Below are 14,888 nucleotides of genomic sequence, written 5' to 3'. Positions count from 1 at the left end.
CTCAGGGGGTCCTCATCTTCCATCCACCATCCTCCACCTCACCCCCCACAGACTATTTTTCCCTGAGTAGCTTGACGGTGCCTCTTAACATTTGAGCCAGATAACGTCCCTCCTCTGTTCTAAAACAGACACTCCACACTCTTATTCTACATTGGATGTGCATGCGGTCTGTTGTACCTTGGACATTCCTTGTTCTCTGTTATTGTCCATTGGGTGAATCCACATGCTGTATCCTACACTGGATATTCCATGTTCTCTGACCCTCACTAGACACTCCTTACGTCTGTCTACATTAACATCCCACCCTCTCTGACCACACTGAAGTCCACACTCTCATTCCACACTGGTCATTCTACCGTCTCTACTTATGATGCTTTTGAAAATGCATCTCTCAGCTATGACTACATTTGTGCCCAGGACACAATTCCCATGATGCTTTCAACCAGTGACTGAGCTACTGGGAGATTCAGTAACCCTCTGGTGGTGACAGTGGCCCTGACTGACATCACAATGGTGTCTTTACAAAGGCTGGCAGAAGACAGTTCCACACAACCCTCCCTGTGTCCTCCCGCACAGAGCCAGCAGGTGCAGAGCTGGAGTCTGGACGGTTCCAGAAGCCGGTAGCCTGCTCACTGACCTCTCATGGACCAGGTCACCCCAAGCTGCACATGTAAAATCACACATGTGCATGCAACATGTGACACAGCTCTTCTGAGTCCCCAAGCTCAGAGCCCCTGGAAGCCAAGAGGGATTTTACTTATTTTTTAAAGTTTATTTTATTTAATTTGAGAGAGAGAAAGAAAGAGAGAGAGAGAGAGAGCAGAGGAGGGGTAGAGAGAGAGAAAGAGGGACAGAGAATCTCAAGCAGGCTCCACGCTGTCAGCACAGAGCCCAATGCGGGGCTCAAACTCACAAACCATGGGATCATGATCTTAGCTGAAGCCAAGAATCAGAGGCCTCACCGACTGAGCCCCCCAGGTACTCCGGGGTTTTATTTTTTTTATTACTATTTCCTTTTTTTCTTTTCTTTTCTTTCTATCCCTCCCCCACCCCCGAGTGGGGAGTACAGAATCTAAAGCACGCTATTGGGGGCCACCTAATGGAAGATAGAGAAAGTGCAGCCTCCTGGGATGGGTATGCAGAACCACACCCACCGGCCCGAGTCCCCCACCGCGCAGTCTTTTAAAGCAGTCCACATTTTTATGAACCCCACAGTGGGCACTTAACCTGTGGGTACTGACTTCAGGGACCGGCCTGACTTCTTGTCCACCGCGAGGGTGAGATCCAGAGGCTTAGAAGTGCCCCTCTCCAGCCTTGCCTCCATTTCACCTAACCAAGGCTTGGGGCTGGATGTATTACTAGGCGGGGCTCAGGGCAAGGGACATGGTGGGCGACAGGGACAGTAGACGGAGTAGAGTGGGTGGGAGCAGCCCAGGAGCTCTTCTCCGAAAGGTCAGGGATCAAATCTGCATGTTACAAACATCCCACTGAGACCACCTCGGGGTGGCTGGACTGGAGAAGCAAACGGAGTCCGCTCCGGACCCTGAACACCCAAGCCTACCCTCAGGAGACTGGCCAGAATGGGGGGAGATTGTGGGCCCCAAGAGTGGGTAGAAAAACGCCCGGCTCCCTCCTCCCTCCGGTGGATCGAAATTGCTGGGTCAAGGGATCAAGGGACATGCTCATTTAAAAGATGAATAGTGTATAGACCGCTGGCAGCCGGCGAGTATCACGACAACGTTCAGGATTCCCAAGTACTTCTTGCTGTAAGCGATTGCATCCCAACCTAGGGTCTTCCCCTTGAGCACCAGACTCGACATCCTCAGGAGGTGGAGGGTGAATAGCCCAGCCTCTCGCCCCTGGAGTGGAACCACATTAAGTGCTCGCTCTAAGCCATTACCCAAGGTCCTCAGGGGTAGGGGGAGGTAGGCGGCGCGGCTCTCGAAGTCACCTGTTCGCCGGCGCCCCCTGCAGGGCTCTTCCCCGCCACGCCCCTACCCCTCAATGGCCTTCCTCCGGGACACCCATCCTCAAATCCTCGTCTCAGGGTAGGATTCTGGAGGAGACACCCCAAACTGAGACAAGGCAAGACTGAGTCCTCTTGGGAAGCAATGGGAGGACCCGGACGTGGTGTCTGAGCGGCGACAGACAGTTTCGTCCACGGACACCAGAAGTGTTTTATTGGTGGATACACACAGGAAAGGGAGAAAGGAGACCCCCCCGACCCCCACCGACCGTGGATCCGAACGCCAGGCCCTCACTTCAGAGGGTCGTAACTGCTGGGTCTTTTCTAAGAACGCGGGGAAGGAGATTGGGACCCCACGTGCCCGAGCCCAGCCCCGCGTGGGAAGAAGGACCGGTGCCACCCCTGCGTCCACTACCGGGCCCAGCCGTCCGCAGTGGGCAGCCGGCGCAGGGGGGGGCCTGGCCGTAGGGGCTCTGCCAGGGGCCGGGACAGGAGCAAGGGGTAGGGAAAAGTCTTGGGAAAGTCGCCGGGGCCCCCGGGGGCCGGCGAGAGGCGCTCGGACTTGATGTTGACTGGGGGTGTCGGCGGGGAGGCGCCGCGGGCGGGGGTACCCTCTTCGCCCAGACTTCGACCCCCACTGCAAGGAGAGAGAGAGAGGAGAGCCATGAGCTCAGAGAGCAAGGGAAGAAAGCCAGCGAGGTGGCACGGCGTGGGCAAATGCTCGGCAGGAGGACCTTGGGAAAGGAGGGGGTGGCGATCCCTCTTGGGGCTTCCAAAATAGCCACCCATCCTACCAAGAACAGTCGGGAGGGGCCGAGTGTAGAACGAGAAGTGGCCACCAGGGGTCAGCTTTGGCTAGGGGCTTCGGACGACTTGGAGGGACCCTACAGTGACTGGAACTGGGGAGGGAAGAGAGGAGAGGCAGTTAGGGTACTTACCTGGGCTGCGGAGGAGCGGCTGGGGGCCCATCACCCCTCGAGTGCTGCCAGGGGGCCAGGGTGGGGGGCTGCAGCAGGCCAGGGGGTGGAGGGGGATCTCCCAGGCCATATTCTAGGGGGTAGGAGGAATAAACTGAGGCCCTGACCTCAGGGAGCCCCTTGCCCAGGCAAGTCTGACCCATCCCACCAACCAGTTTAGAGTTCTGGGGTGTGTGTGGGGGGGAAGTGTTGATACCCACCCCCCAGCAGGCGTAAGGATGTCTCCCACCACAGGGCAAGTAAGGGGTACATACCTGGGGGGCCTGCAGGGAGGAAGGGGAAACTCCCGAGTGGGGGTCCCGGGGCTGTGGCAGAGCATGGACTCTGTAGGCTACCATAGAGGCCTCTCTGTGGGGAGATAAGGAAAAGGGGAAACTGAGGCCCACACCCCAGGTCATCCTGTCTTCCCCCCTCAGCCCTGCCATACCTTCCCCGCACTCACTGAGGTGCTCAGTCCCCCTCGGGCCCCCGCCAGGCCACCAGGCAAGTCCGGCCTCCGCCCATCCGCTGCCAGGTACAGGGGTGGTGGTGTCTTGCTGGCAAGGTGGCTTGGTGAGAAGAGAGGGTGTGCCAGGCCTGAAGAGCAGGAGACCCCAGAGAGAGGGCACATGGCCACGTCATCTAATGAAGTCTGAGCTCCAGAGGTAATACACACAGACAAGCAGTGCCAAAGCCAAGGTCTCCCCTACAAGCCTCCCTGGGACTCCCACCCCCTTCTCCCCCAGGGCCTATGCCCCATGCTCACCTGGGGGCCCAGCTTTGGGGGCTGCTGGCCGGAAAGGGGATGGGCGGCTCTGGGCCGGCAGGGCCTCCCCAAGCCCACTGGGGTCACAGCCTGGTGGGGGCAGGGCCCCATATACCATGTCCGGACTGGGCATAGTAGGGGCTGCCGGCTGAAGACAGAGAGGATGGGATTGGTTGGAGGAACATGGAGATGAGGGCATTAAGTCCAAGACAGAAAATCAGGGGCCAGACTCCACCTCTGGAAGCCGTTGCTCCTCCTCCCTCTGGCCTAACCCCATATGGCTGAAGGAGACTATGTCTGGTGCTGTCACTTCTTGACAGCTAGGCCCAGAGCCAAAGCTTCTTACGCAGCACAGAGTTGGCACTGAGGGGGCTTCCCAGAGTGTTTGATGAATCAAAGAAATACAGAAGGAAGGAAATGGCTGTCCACTGAACTCTCATTCATCCTTCAAAGTTTCAGCTACAAGGCCTACTCCTCCAGGAAGCCCTCCCTTTCCACCTGGGCAGAGATCAGCTCCTAGACTCTAGGCTTCTTGGCCTTAGTCTCAGCCTTAACCACTTGGGCCTAGGACGTGAGGGAGGGCCCCTTCATAGTGGTACAGGGAGCCACTTACATAAAGCCGGGGCCGGGGCAAGGCTGGGTCACCCCCATCACCTGCCAACCTCCGCAGCTTCTCTCCCGGCCCCTCAGGCCCCTCATCCGGCTCCAGCTCTGGTCCATCGAGGCCCACACCTCTCCGTTTCAGTGTCTGTGGAAAGGGGAGACAACACAGTGACCCTCCCTCTGTCCTGGCCAGGGAGCCTGGTTCTATAGGAGAGAGAAGACACCTAACCACCCAGCCCTGTGGGAGGACTGCAGTGCAGGCACAGCCTGCCAATCCCATTGACCAAAACCCTAGTGCACCATCACCCGGCAAATTCCGGAGAGGCCCAGGTCACCCCGTGGGGGCGGAGATCCACCTGGAGCTGCCGGCTCTTTCCTAACACTCCTCCTGAGCATGACCCTGCTGCCTCCATTCTGCACTCACGTGCAGCCTCAGGGCCTGGCGTGCAGTAGGTGTTTAATAAATGCTGGCTGACTGAGCGCCTGAGGACAACTTTATAGGCTTTCCTGAGCGCTCCCTCCAGGACCTGCACATTCCTGGCCCCTGCCTCTCCTCTGACGGCTTCTTCCCACCCTCCTGAAACATTAGGGTCCCCAGGTGCTATCCTCGGCTTGCTGGTCTCTCCAGCCCTGTGGCTTTAGCTTCCCAACTTGTGTACAAATTCCCATATCTAAAGGGACAGTGATCTTGACCATCAGCTAGCGCCCAGACTGCTTCTGCCTCTTTCTCCTGAGGGCACGGCAGCTCAGACAAAAACACTCCTGGACTTCAGTGAGGTGGGCTTGCTTCAATGTGTGCTTTCTTTGTTTCTTTCTTTTTTTTGATGTTTATTTTTGAGAGACAGAGTGAGAGTGGGGGAAGGGCAGAGAGGAGGGAATCACAGAATCCGCAGTGGGCTCCAGGCTCTGAGCTGTCAGCACAGAGCCTGGCGCGGGGCTCGAACCCACAAACCGTGAGATCGTGACCTGAGCTGAACTTGGATGCTCAACCAACTGAGCCTCCCAGGCACCCTGCAATGTGTCCTTTCAATTCTGTTTCTGGACTCCCCAAGCAGATGACAGGATTAAATGAGATGATGTGAGAGAGAGACAGCGCAGCCCTCGATGCACAGCGATTGATGCTGTTATTTCTACTATTCAGGCAGCTGACCCTAGGAGGGACCCTACATCGCCTCGACCCTGCTTTCGCCAGCAGTAAAACCAGTTTGCAACACCCATCCTTTGGGCAAACCGAGAGTCCCTAGGCTCTGAGCATGCACAGGGGGCTGGACTTGAGGGCGCCGGGGAGAAGGGCCCCAGGGGTACCTCGAGGATGTCAGTGTTGGTGCGGCTCTCGTGAGGCTCGCTGTACTCCGTGTACTTCAGGAGCACGCGGTCCATGTCCGTGCTGGCATACTGGAAGAGGCGGTTGGCGCTGTTGAAGATGATGAGGGCGATTTCACAGTCGCAGAGCACGCTCAGCTCATAGGCCTTCTTCATCAGCCCGAACTTCCGCTTGGTAAACGTCACCTGGATGCAGGACCCACAGGCAGGGTGGGAGAAGACTTGGATTTGGGGCGTCATGGGGGGAGATGGAGGTGCCTAACTGCTCCCCGAGCAGGCCTTATGGTTCCATGCCTGATATGTACTGTTCTTTCTGGCTGTACTGCTCCCTCTTTCACACTTCTCAACCTGACTAACTCCTATTTTTATTAATTTTTTAAAAATATTTTTATTTATTTCTAGGAGAGAGAGAGAGACAGTGTGAGCAGGGAAGGGTCAGAGAGAGAGGGAGACACAGACTCTGAAATAGGCTCCAGGCTCTGAGCTGGCAGTCAGCACAGAGCCTGACGTGGGGCTCGAACCCACAAACCGCGAGATCATGACCTAAGCGAAAGTCGGACGCTTAACCGACTAAGCCACCCAGGCGCCCCTTTTTTTAATTTTTTAAAAATTTTTTATTACTTTTATTTATTTTTTTTAGAGAGAGAAAACACATGAGTTGGGGAGAGGGTCAGTGGGAGAGAGAGAGAATCTTATGCAGGCTTCACGCTCAGTGCAGAGCCCAATGCAGGGCTCGATCCCATGACCCTGGGATCATGACCTGGGCTGAAATCAAGAGTCAGATGCTCATCGGACTGAGCCACCCAGGCGCCCCTCAACCTGGCAAATTCCTATTGGTACTTCAAAGACCCAGCCCAAATGTCCTCCCCTTTTGGGAAGTTTTCCTGGGTCGCCAGGGCAGAGCCTACATTCTCTCTCTGAGCTTCCTCAGTTCTGTCCCTCCCTCTGAACCAGCCCTGTGAGTTGGGTGCTTGTGTCAAGCTCCATCTCTCCTATGACTGAGGCTTCAGTCATCAGGGAGAATAAATAAATAAATCATCATGAAAATGGGCAAATGCTACATCTCAAAGTGCCGACGCCACATCAAGGCTCTCCATACCCCTGTAGCTCCCTTAGATGGCCATGCCTCTGCCCAGGCTGCATCCATTGCCAAGAATGCCTTCCCCCAACCACTGTTGTACCCACTGAACTCACCTGCCGATTCCTTTGGTCCAGAATGCGTGAGATCTGGATTTTTTTCCTCCCCATTGTCCCAGGCTTGGTGGAGTGAACTTGGCCTTGAGGAGAAGGAAAAGAGGACAGAGTGGGTAGAGTGGAGAGTGAAACTGGGCATCCAGCCTCCCCTCTGCCTTCTACCTGCCCCCGCCAAGCACTGAGGGGAAGATGTTGGGAGAAATCAAGGCAGGCTGGGTCACCTCCACAGCCCCCACCCTCAACCAGCCCAGGATAGATGCTCACTGAACACCTTTGGACCAATTCCCCATGAAGAGAAGGCTGACCAAGGGCAAAATATAGACGCACAGGGGCACCTGGGTACCTCAGTCAGTTGAGCCTCCAACTTTGGCTCAGGTCATGATTTCATAGTTCTAGAGAATTCACTAGATCTCATAGTGAATTTGAGCCCTGCATCAGGCTCTGTGCTTTCAGCTTTGGACCCTCCATCCCCCTGTCTCTCTCTCTGCCTCTCTGCCACCTGCACATATGCTCTCTGTCTCTAAAAAATGAATAAACATTTTTAAAAAATTAAAAAAAGTTATCCCTCTTTTTAAAAAAATTAAGTTTATTTATTTATTTAAAGAGAGAGTCAGCACAAGTGGGGCGGAGACAGAGAATCTCTACACCGTCTGCACAGAGCCTGACATGGGCTCGAACTCACCAAACTGTGAGATCATGACCTGAGCCAAAATCAAGAGTCAGACACTTAACCAACTGAGCCACCCAGGCGCTCTTGAAAGTTATCCCTCTTAAAAAAATAAATAAATAAAAATAAAGATAGTTACAGATGCCCCGCCCCTGTCTCTACAATCAAACAAGCTGGTAACTGTGGGACCTCCAGGGAGCCTGTCGTCCCTACGCCCCCCTGTGTGTGCAGTGGGGATAACAGTGTCATGCGCAGCCTAGTGTTGTCAGGAGATAAAATGGACTAACCCACGTGAGGCATTCAGATCTGCCCGACACCCCGCAGGTGCCACATATGCATACTGGCAACAGCCTAAAAGCCCTTGACAGGCCAGGTTGGAGGGACATCCAGTGCCCAACTTGGCAGCGCTAAGGATACATTGTTCACTGAATCACTAACCCTGAGCCACTGAAAGAAAGCCTGTCCCCACATTGGACACCTTTGACTCATTCAATCCTATAACGGCTCCCCAACAAGCAAGATTGAGGGCTGTGGTTACAAGTAAACATACATTTAAAAATTGCATTGAGAATATAAAAAAGACTAGAAGGAAATATGGAAGAGAGGAGTCACTGCTGATTGGAAATTTATGGGTGAATTTTTCCTCCTTTTTAAAAAGTTGAGGGGCGCCTGGGTGGCTTAGTCGGTTGAGCGTCCGACTTTTGCTTAGGTCATGATCTCGCGGTTCGTGGGTTCGAGCCCCGCGTCGGCTCTGTGCTGACTGCCGGCTCGGAGCCTGGAGCCTATTTCAGAGTCTGTATCTCCCTCTCTCTCTGACCCTCCCCTGCTCACGCTCTCTCTCTCTCTCCTAGAAATAAATAAAAGCATTTAAAAAATTTTTTAAAAATCTTAAAAAAAATAAAAAGTTGAGATGCGATCACACAACCTAAAATTAACCACTTTTTAAAAAATGTTTTAATGTTTTATTTATTTCTGAGAGAGAGAGAGAGAGAGAGCAAGCAGGGGAGGGTCAGAGAGAGAGGGAGACACAAAATCTGAAACAGGCTCCAGGCTCTGAGCTGGCAGTCAGCACAGAGCCCGATGCGGGGCTTGAGCCAATGAACCGCAAGGTCATGACCTGAGCCGAAGTTGGACACTTATCCGACTGCGCCACCCAGGTGCCCCTAAAATTAACCACTTTAACGTGTGCAATTCAGGGGCGCCTGGGTGGCTCGGTTATGCATCCGACTCTCAAGCTTGGCTCAGGTCATGATGTCACGGTTTGTGAGTTCAAGGCCCCGATTGGGCTCTGCACTTATAGTGTGGAGCCTGCTTGGGAGTCTCTCTCTCTCTCTCTCTCTCTCTCTCTCTCTCTCTCTCTCTGCACCTCCGTCACTTGTGTGTGCACACGCAGTCTCTCTCTCTGTCTCTCTCCAAATGAATAAATAAAATTAAAAATTAAAAAAAAATTCCTTCTAGGGGCGGGTGACTCACTTGGTTGAGCATCCAACTTCGGTTCAGGTCAGGTCATGATCTCACAGAGCCTGCTTCAGATCCTTTGTCCCCCTCTCTCTGCCCCTTCCCTCTCTCATGCTCTCTCTCTCTCTCACTTTCTCTCAAAAACAAACATTGAAAAAAAAATACCTTCTAAAGTGTGCAATTCAGTGGCATTTATGCATTCACAGTGTTGTACAACCACCACCTCCAGCTAGTTCCAGAAATTTTTGATCCCCCAAAAAGAGGACCCCATGCCTATTAGCACTCGCTCTCCATGCCCCACTCCCACCCCCCCCCATTCCTACCCCACCTCCCACCCCACCCCCCTGGCAACCACTAATCTGCCTTCTGTCTCTGTAGATTTGCCTGTTCTGGATGTTTCATGGTAATGGAATCATACAATGTGTGGCCTTTGGTGATTTTTTCCTTCCCTTTTTGATTATCTGAATTTTCTAACTTTCCCCTTATTCTTAAAAGAATAACAGGTTGGCCTGCCTGGGTGGCTTATTCAGTTAAGTGCCCAACTTTTTATTTCAGCTCATGTCATGATCTCATTGTTGTAAAATTGAGCCCTATGTCCTGGGCATAGAGCCTGCTTAAGATTCTCTCTCTCCTTCTCCCTCTGCCTCTCTGCTTCTCTCTTACTCTCTCTCTCTCAAAAAAAAAAAAAAATATATATATATACATATATATATCAGGTGGGAGGTGATCGGACAACCAGAAAGGAACTTGAGCTTGGAGCCCAGACAGGGGTTGGGCCAGAGGTCTGTTTGAGAGAAATCTTAGAACGTTCCCATGAGGACCTTGGATCTCTCTGGAGGGGTGCTCGAGGGTAAGAATGGATAGGCCTTCCCCAGTGCCCCCCATTCAGGGGTCCTGGAGACAGAGGAGTCACACTGCCCATCATGTGGCACTCTCCCCACTGTACAGACAGCTACCCCATGGCATCCAAGACCCCCCCCCCACCAACTCTGTGACCACGTGACTTCCCAGCCCCTCTCATGTCACAGGTGACTGAGGCTTTAGGTGAGTGGCCTGCCCAGAGTCAGGTGGGCCTGTGCTCAGGTCCCAGACAGCCTCTGACCACTGGGCAGTCCTCCGCAAGGGAGGCCTCTCCCTAGGCCTCAGTTTGCTCTTCTGTGGTTGGGCCGGGTATAAAATGCAGAGCACCTGATACAAGGCCTGGGAGTGAGCTCTCAGGAAGCGTAGGAAAACGCAGGTCCATCTCCAGGAGCCATACCTGCTTCCCAGGCTCCAGCCCCAGGAGTTTGGGCAGGACCCTCAGAGTCCCAGGGCCCAGGAGGGTTAGACACTGTCGTATTCAGCCTGCTGTGTGACCCTAGGCGTGCCCTCCACTCTCTCTGGTCTGGGTCTCTGGGCAGTCACAACGACGCAGACCCAGGACCCATGGGAGCCCCAGCCCTGGCCCCCCAGCTCCAGCTTGACTTGCTAAATTTAACTTCCCAGGCTAATTTTAATCCCCGGCCGGAATCGGGTGCGTTCCCACGACTGGGACGTGTTGCCCCAGCCCTGACAGGTCCCTGGGGACTGGAGGGGGGCACTGGTCCGGAGGCCCTGGTGCCAAGGTGACTCCGGAAATGCCCCCGTGCCTGGGGTCCCATGGGAACAAGGGACTTAGACACGAGTCTCCGGGCCTGGAAGATCTGAATCCAGACCCTTCTCAATCTGGACCCTTTCTTCTCAGTCCCCAGTTTAGACAGGGACATCCTGGCCAGGGCAGAGTTCACATGATGAGGGAGCCCCCAGAGCCCCCAGAGCCAGAAGGCCAGGTGGGGGAGGGGGGTCTCTCTGCACTGAGACCCAAGAGCAGAGACAGGAAATGAGTTCCAGTTAGAAGGAAGAGTAGGTACAAAGGCCCAGGAGGCCAAAGGTAGAGGCCATAGATGCAGGGCCACTCTGTGTCCTCTGAGCGGTGGGGAAGACTGTGGGTTTTGGCTTAAGAGCGACAGAGAGCCATGAGAAGGTTTTGAGTGAAAAGGGATAGAGTTTGATTTTTCACTTAAAAACTTAGCCACAGCTGCCCCAGAGGTCAGGACTGCTGGGGGCCGGGCTAGAGATGGCAGGAGGCTTGAGGAGAGACCAGCGCTGGGCAGAGACAGGGGGTGAGGCCCTCTCTGTTCTGGGCTTGCATCATACACTTTAAGTCACTGTACGTCAGGGGCAGAAACCACCAGAGCCTTGGCTGTCTCTGGGGCCGGGTGTGACAGATGCCGGTGGGCTTTGCAGGGCTTTGACTCCTCTGACTCTTATAATCTTGAAGCCCTCGACCCTCACCCAAGAACCAAAGTCATCCCCATTTTGGCCTTTAAGGGGTCTACCCAACACCCAGCTCTGATCATACCTCTTGCTGCTCACACACTCTCCATGGCTCCCCTCTGCCCTCCGGAGAAAGTTCTAGTCCCCAGCCTGGCATCGGAGGCCCTGCCCCAATCAGCCCCTGCCCATCTTAATCTACCTTCAATGAAATGACTCTGCCTGGAACTCTGCCTGGAAAGCCCTTTTTGCACTTGGCCAACTCCTATTCACACTTCAAAACCCAGCTCAAAACATGTATTTCTCCAGGAAGCCCTCCTTGCCCTCACTCTGGACTCCTACAGCTCCCGAACTTCCCGTCCAGTTTTGGCCCCATGGGGCCAGGGGTATCTATATCCAGCTCTGTCTCCCTCAGACTGGAAGCCCCTCTTGGCCAGATTTGGTGAATGGAGCAGATCAAGAGAGACTCTGAACTCCCCCCAGCTTCCCTCAACAACTTCCTCTCAGACTCCCCCAGCTGACTCCCTACCCAGAAATACATGGGCATGCAAATCCAGTCACTCAGCGTTGACCTGTCTCAAGCCCAGGTGTGAAGGGCCAGCCAAGGAATGCGGAGGCGGAAGGCCCGGGGTGTGCATATATATTTGTACTTACATGCAAATCCCCACTGAGCCGCAGACAGACCCGGTGGCCTGGTCTCCAGATGTTGGCGTGATCGGAACTGCTGGGGGGAGGGGGCAGCACATGCTGAATGTGCCAGGCACGAGGGGGGAGGCCTCTTCTGTGCACACATTCCCCACCCCCACCCCACCCCCCAAAAAAAAATCCAGCGAGAAAGTAGAGAGCTTGTAGCATCCGCCCAGCAGAGAGGCAGAGAAATGGACCCAGTGACGTGGAAATGGAGCAGGGAAGGAGGGTCGGGAGAAATCCGAGAAGGCATCTCAGAGGAGGAAGCATGTAGTTGGGCCTTGATGGACAGGATGGATGGGGACATGAGCAGAAAGGCAGGGGGTGGGCATTTGAAGCCGAGGGTCCAGTCCCTCTCTTCCTTTTTCTTCACACCCTCACACTTAGCAGGTATGAAGTATCGACCATGTGCCGACCACTGTGAGAAGATGACCACAAAGGAGGTAGAAAGTTTAAGTAGACCAATGACCATAGAAGATTAGAAAAGTGACTCAAGACCTACCATTAAAAGGACAACAAGTCTTGAGGCTCTTTCAGCAAACCTCAAAGGAGAGGCAAGTGCAATGTTATTTCAACTAACTCAGACCTTTGCAAGTGATGGGAATTGCCCCAAGTCATTTTTATGAAACTATTGCATGTCAGAACCCGACTAAGTCCAAAAAGAGAGAAGTATTGACCATGAAAGGGGCAATGTGAACCAGAGACTTCAGCAAAGGTGATATTGGAGCCAAGGCTTGAAACACGAGAAAGAGACAGCCAAGCAAGGGAAGAGCTAGTCGTGGGAAGATCGAGGGGGAAGGGTGTTCCTGGCAGGGGGAACTCCAAGGGCAAAAGTCTGGAGCGATCATGAGTTTGGCATTTTAATGAAATCATAGTATGGCTGGACAGCATGGCAGTGAGGAGTGGGGAGAGGGATGAAGGTAAACACTGTAGGCGTCGGATCACATACGGCCACAGTGAAGACTGTGGGCTTTACTCTGAGGTCGAGGAGCCATGGAGAGATTGGGGGCACAGGATATAATTTTACAGTTTTAAAAGCCCCCGTGCACTCTCTTACATTGCTGGTGGGAGGGGAAAGAGGTAGAGCCACTCTGGAAAGCTATCTGGCATCTGCTAAACCTGAATATACCTCTTCCCGATGACCCAGCAATCTCGCTCCTCAGTATTCACCCAAGAGAAATGGATCTATATTTTGCCAAAGGACGACACAGACAAGAGTGTTTTCAGTAGCTTCTTTCATCATTGCCCCAAGCTGGAGCCCACCCAAATGCCCTTACTGGGAGAATCAGTTAACATTTTCTGGTAGATTCTATGATGGACCTCGACACAGCACAGTAAAAGGATGCACCCCAGATCCATGCAACCACACACGCAAATCTCTCAGACCACACGCTGATTCAACAATGCTGGACTCGACAGAGGGGACACACTGTATATGTCCAGGTCCATGAAGTTCTAGACTAGGCAAAGTTCACAGTGATGGTCACACAGTGGCCTCCCGGACAGATGCCATGACAGGACAGTGGGAGTTCAGGGACTGCTCCCTGGTCCGGAGTCCAGGTACACAGACGTGTTTAGCTTGTGCAAATGTGTTAGCCCTACTCCAATGTTTTGTGCATTTTTCTATGATTTATCTCAACCAAAAGATTTTTTTTAAAGCTTCCCCTGCTCATAGTTGCTGTCGCAGTAGCGTCTAAGAAGGAGGGCAGGTGTCCAGTGGGGGACATGAGGCCTGAACCCGGACGGGGGCAGAAGTGGAAGAACTGCTTGGCAATCAAAGGGCCAGGATGCACGGGGGACACACTCGTGGGTGGGTGAGGACCCTAGGGTCCCAGGCCTGAGCACTGTGCAGGGGAGGAACGGAAAGGACAAAGGAAGATTTCATGAGTGCTGGAGCATCATAAACTCTCTGTGGCTGTATCTGTGGTCACTAAGTCAATCAACAAACACCTCTGGGTCCTTCGGGCCACAGACTGTCACTCCCCTGGCCTGGCAAGACTAGTTAGCACTTTGGTGATGCAGGTAAGGGGGTGAGAAAGAATGCCACCCTCCCCCATGGGAAAGCTCAGTTTTCTCACCTGTAAATGGGGGCGAGAATCTTTCTCCCACCAGCTGGGGAGGAGCAGGTGGTGGATGGCTCTGCTGACCTTGTCTTCTGGTCTTCCAGAAGCCAGAAGGAAAAAGGGTCAGGCCTTGGAACTGGGGGTGCTGAGTCAGTGTGCCATCTTACAAGACCCCAGTGACACTCACATGGTGACATGTTCGCTTGGTGGCATCAAGCCCTCGCTTCCTCCCCCCATAAAATGGGTCACAGAATTCTGACCTCAAAGGCCTGGCAGCAAGGGTCTGAGAGAAAGGATGAAGGGTCCATCAAGTTCCCCTTCTTTGCCCCCAGTGGGGCTTTGATGAGGGGACGAGTGGCGAGTCCTGCTGCCAGACCCCTGAGCCCAGGGGCCACAGCTTGGCGGGACATACTGGGCAGGGAAAGGAGGGGCGGAAAGGAGAAGTGAGAGGCAGGTGGGTGGTGGGGGGAGGTGAGGGCCCGTGGGGACTCGGCGAAGCGGGGAGGGGGCGCTGCTCCTGGGCTGCTGCAGCGAATCAGGCCTGCAGCCCCGCCTCACGCAACCCGGGCAGTGGTTTCATCACCTGCTCCCCAAGTACCTCATTACAGGCGACAGGAAGAGCCCCTTGGAAAGCCGGGACACCCCCCCCTCCCCTCTCTTGAGGGCTCGAGCAGTTCTGACCCCAGCTGTCAGCGACCCTCCCCTCCCCAGCATGGGCCCGGGCCACCTCCTACCCTGGGGGCCTGGGGAGATGGTGCCCCAAGTGGGGGGCCTCTGTGGGTGACCTAGAGGCTGGCTCAGCCCACAGTGGTCCCTGAGGGCAGGTGGGCTCTGGCAGTGACTCCGGTGTGGCCAAACTTCTGTGGGCCTCAGTTCCCTCCACCAGAAAATGGGGAGAGTCAGCGCCGGCTGC

The 14,888-nt window shown here is 54.3% G+C and overlaps 1 protein-coding gene across 1 annotated transcript in view; it reads right to left on the bottom strand.

Moving 5' to 3' along the window:
* Positions 1 to 2,259: 2,259 nt before the first annotated feature.
* LOC120229248 (myocyte-specific enhancer factor 2B-like) overlaps positions 2,260 to 14,888 on the bottom strand; it is a 25,854-nt gene continuing 13,225 nt past the window's right edge. The window contains exons 2-10 of the mRNA XM_039228086.1: positions 11,880 to 11,946; positions 6,809 to 6,891; positions 5,597 to 5,800; positions 4,302 to 4,436; positions 3,689 to 3,836; positions 3,386 to 3,519; positions 3,198 to 3,291; positions 2,905 to 3,016; positions 2,260 to 2,603 (exon numbers count right to left, since the gene is read on the bottom strand). Coding sequence (XP_039084017.1) covers positions 2,378 to 2,603; positions 2,905 to 3,016; positions 3,198 to 3,291; positions 3,386 to 3,519; positions 3,689 to 3,836; positions 4,302 to 4,436; positions 5,597 to 5,800; positions 6,809 to 6,862 — 1,107 coding nt within the window. The 5' untranslated portion in view covers positions 6,863 to 6,891; positions 11,880 to 11,946 and the 3' untranslated portion in view covers positions 2,260 to 2,377. The remainder of the gene's footprint in view (positions 2,604 to 2,904; positions 3,017 to 3,197; positions 3,292 to 3,385; positions 3,520 to 3,688; positions 3,837 to 4,301; positions 4,437 to 5,596; positions 5,801 to 6,808; positions 6,892 to 11,879; positions 11,947 to 14,888) is intronic.

The sequence above is a fragment of the Hyaena hyaena genome, unplaced genomic scaffold, assembly GCF_003009895.1.
Source record: "Hyaena hyaena isolate Hyena2069 unplaced genomic scaffold, ASM300989v1 scaffold_30, whole genome shotgun sequence".
NCBI lineage: Eukaryota > Metazoa > Chordata > Mammalia > Carnivora > Hyaenidae > Hyaena > Hyaena hyaena.
The sequence above is the reverse complement of the archived record's forward strand: the minus strand, read 5'-3'. Positions and strand labels throughout refer to the sequence as shown.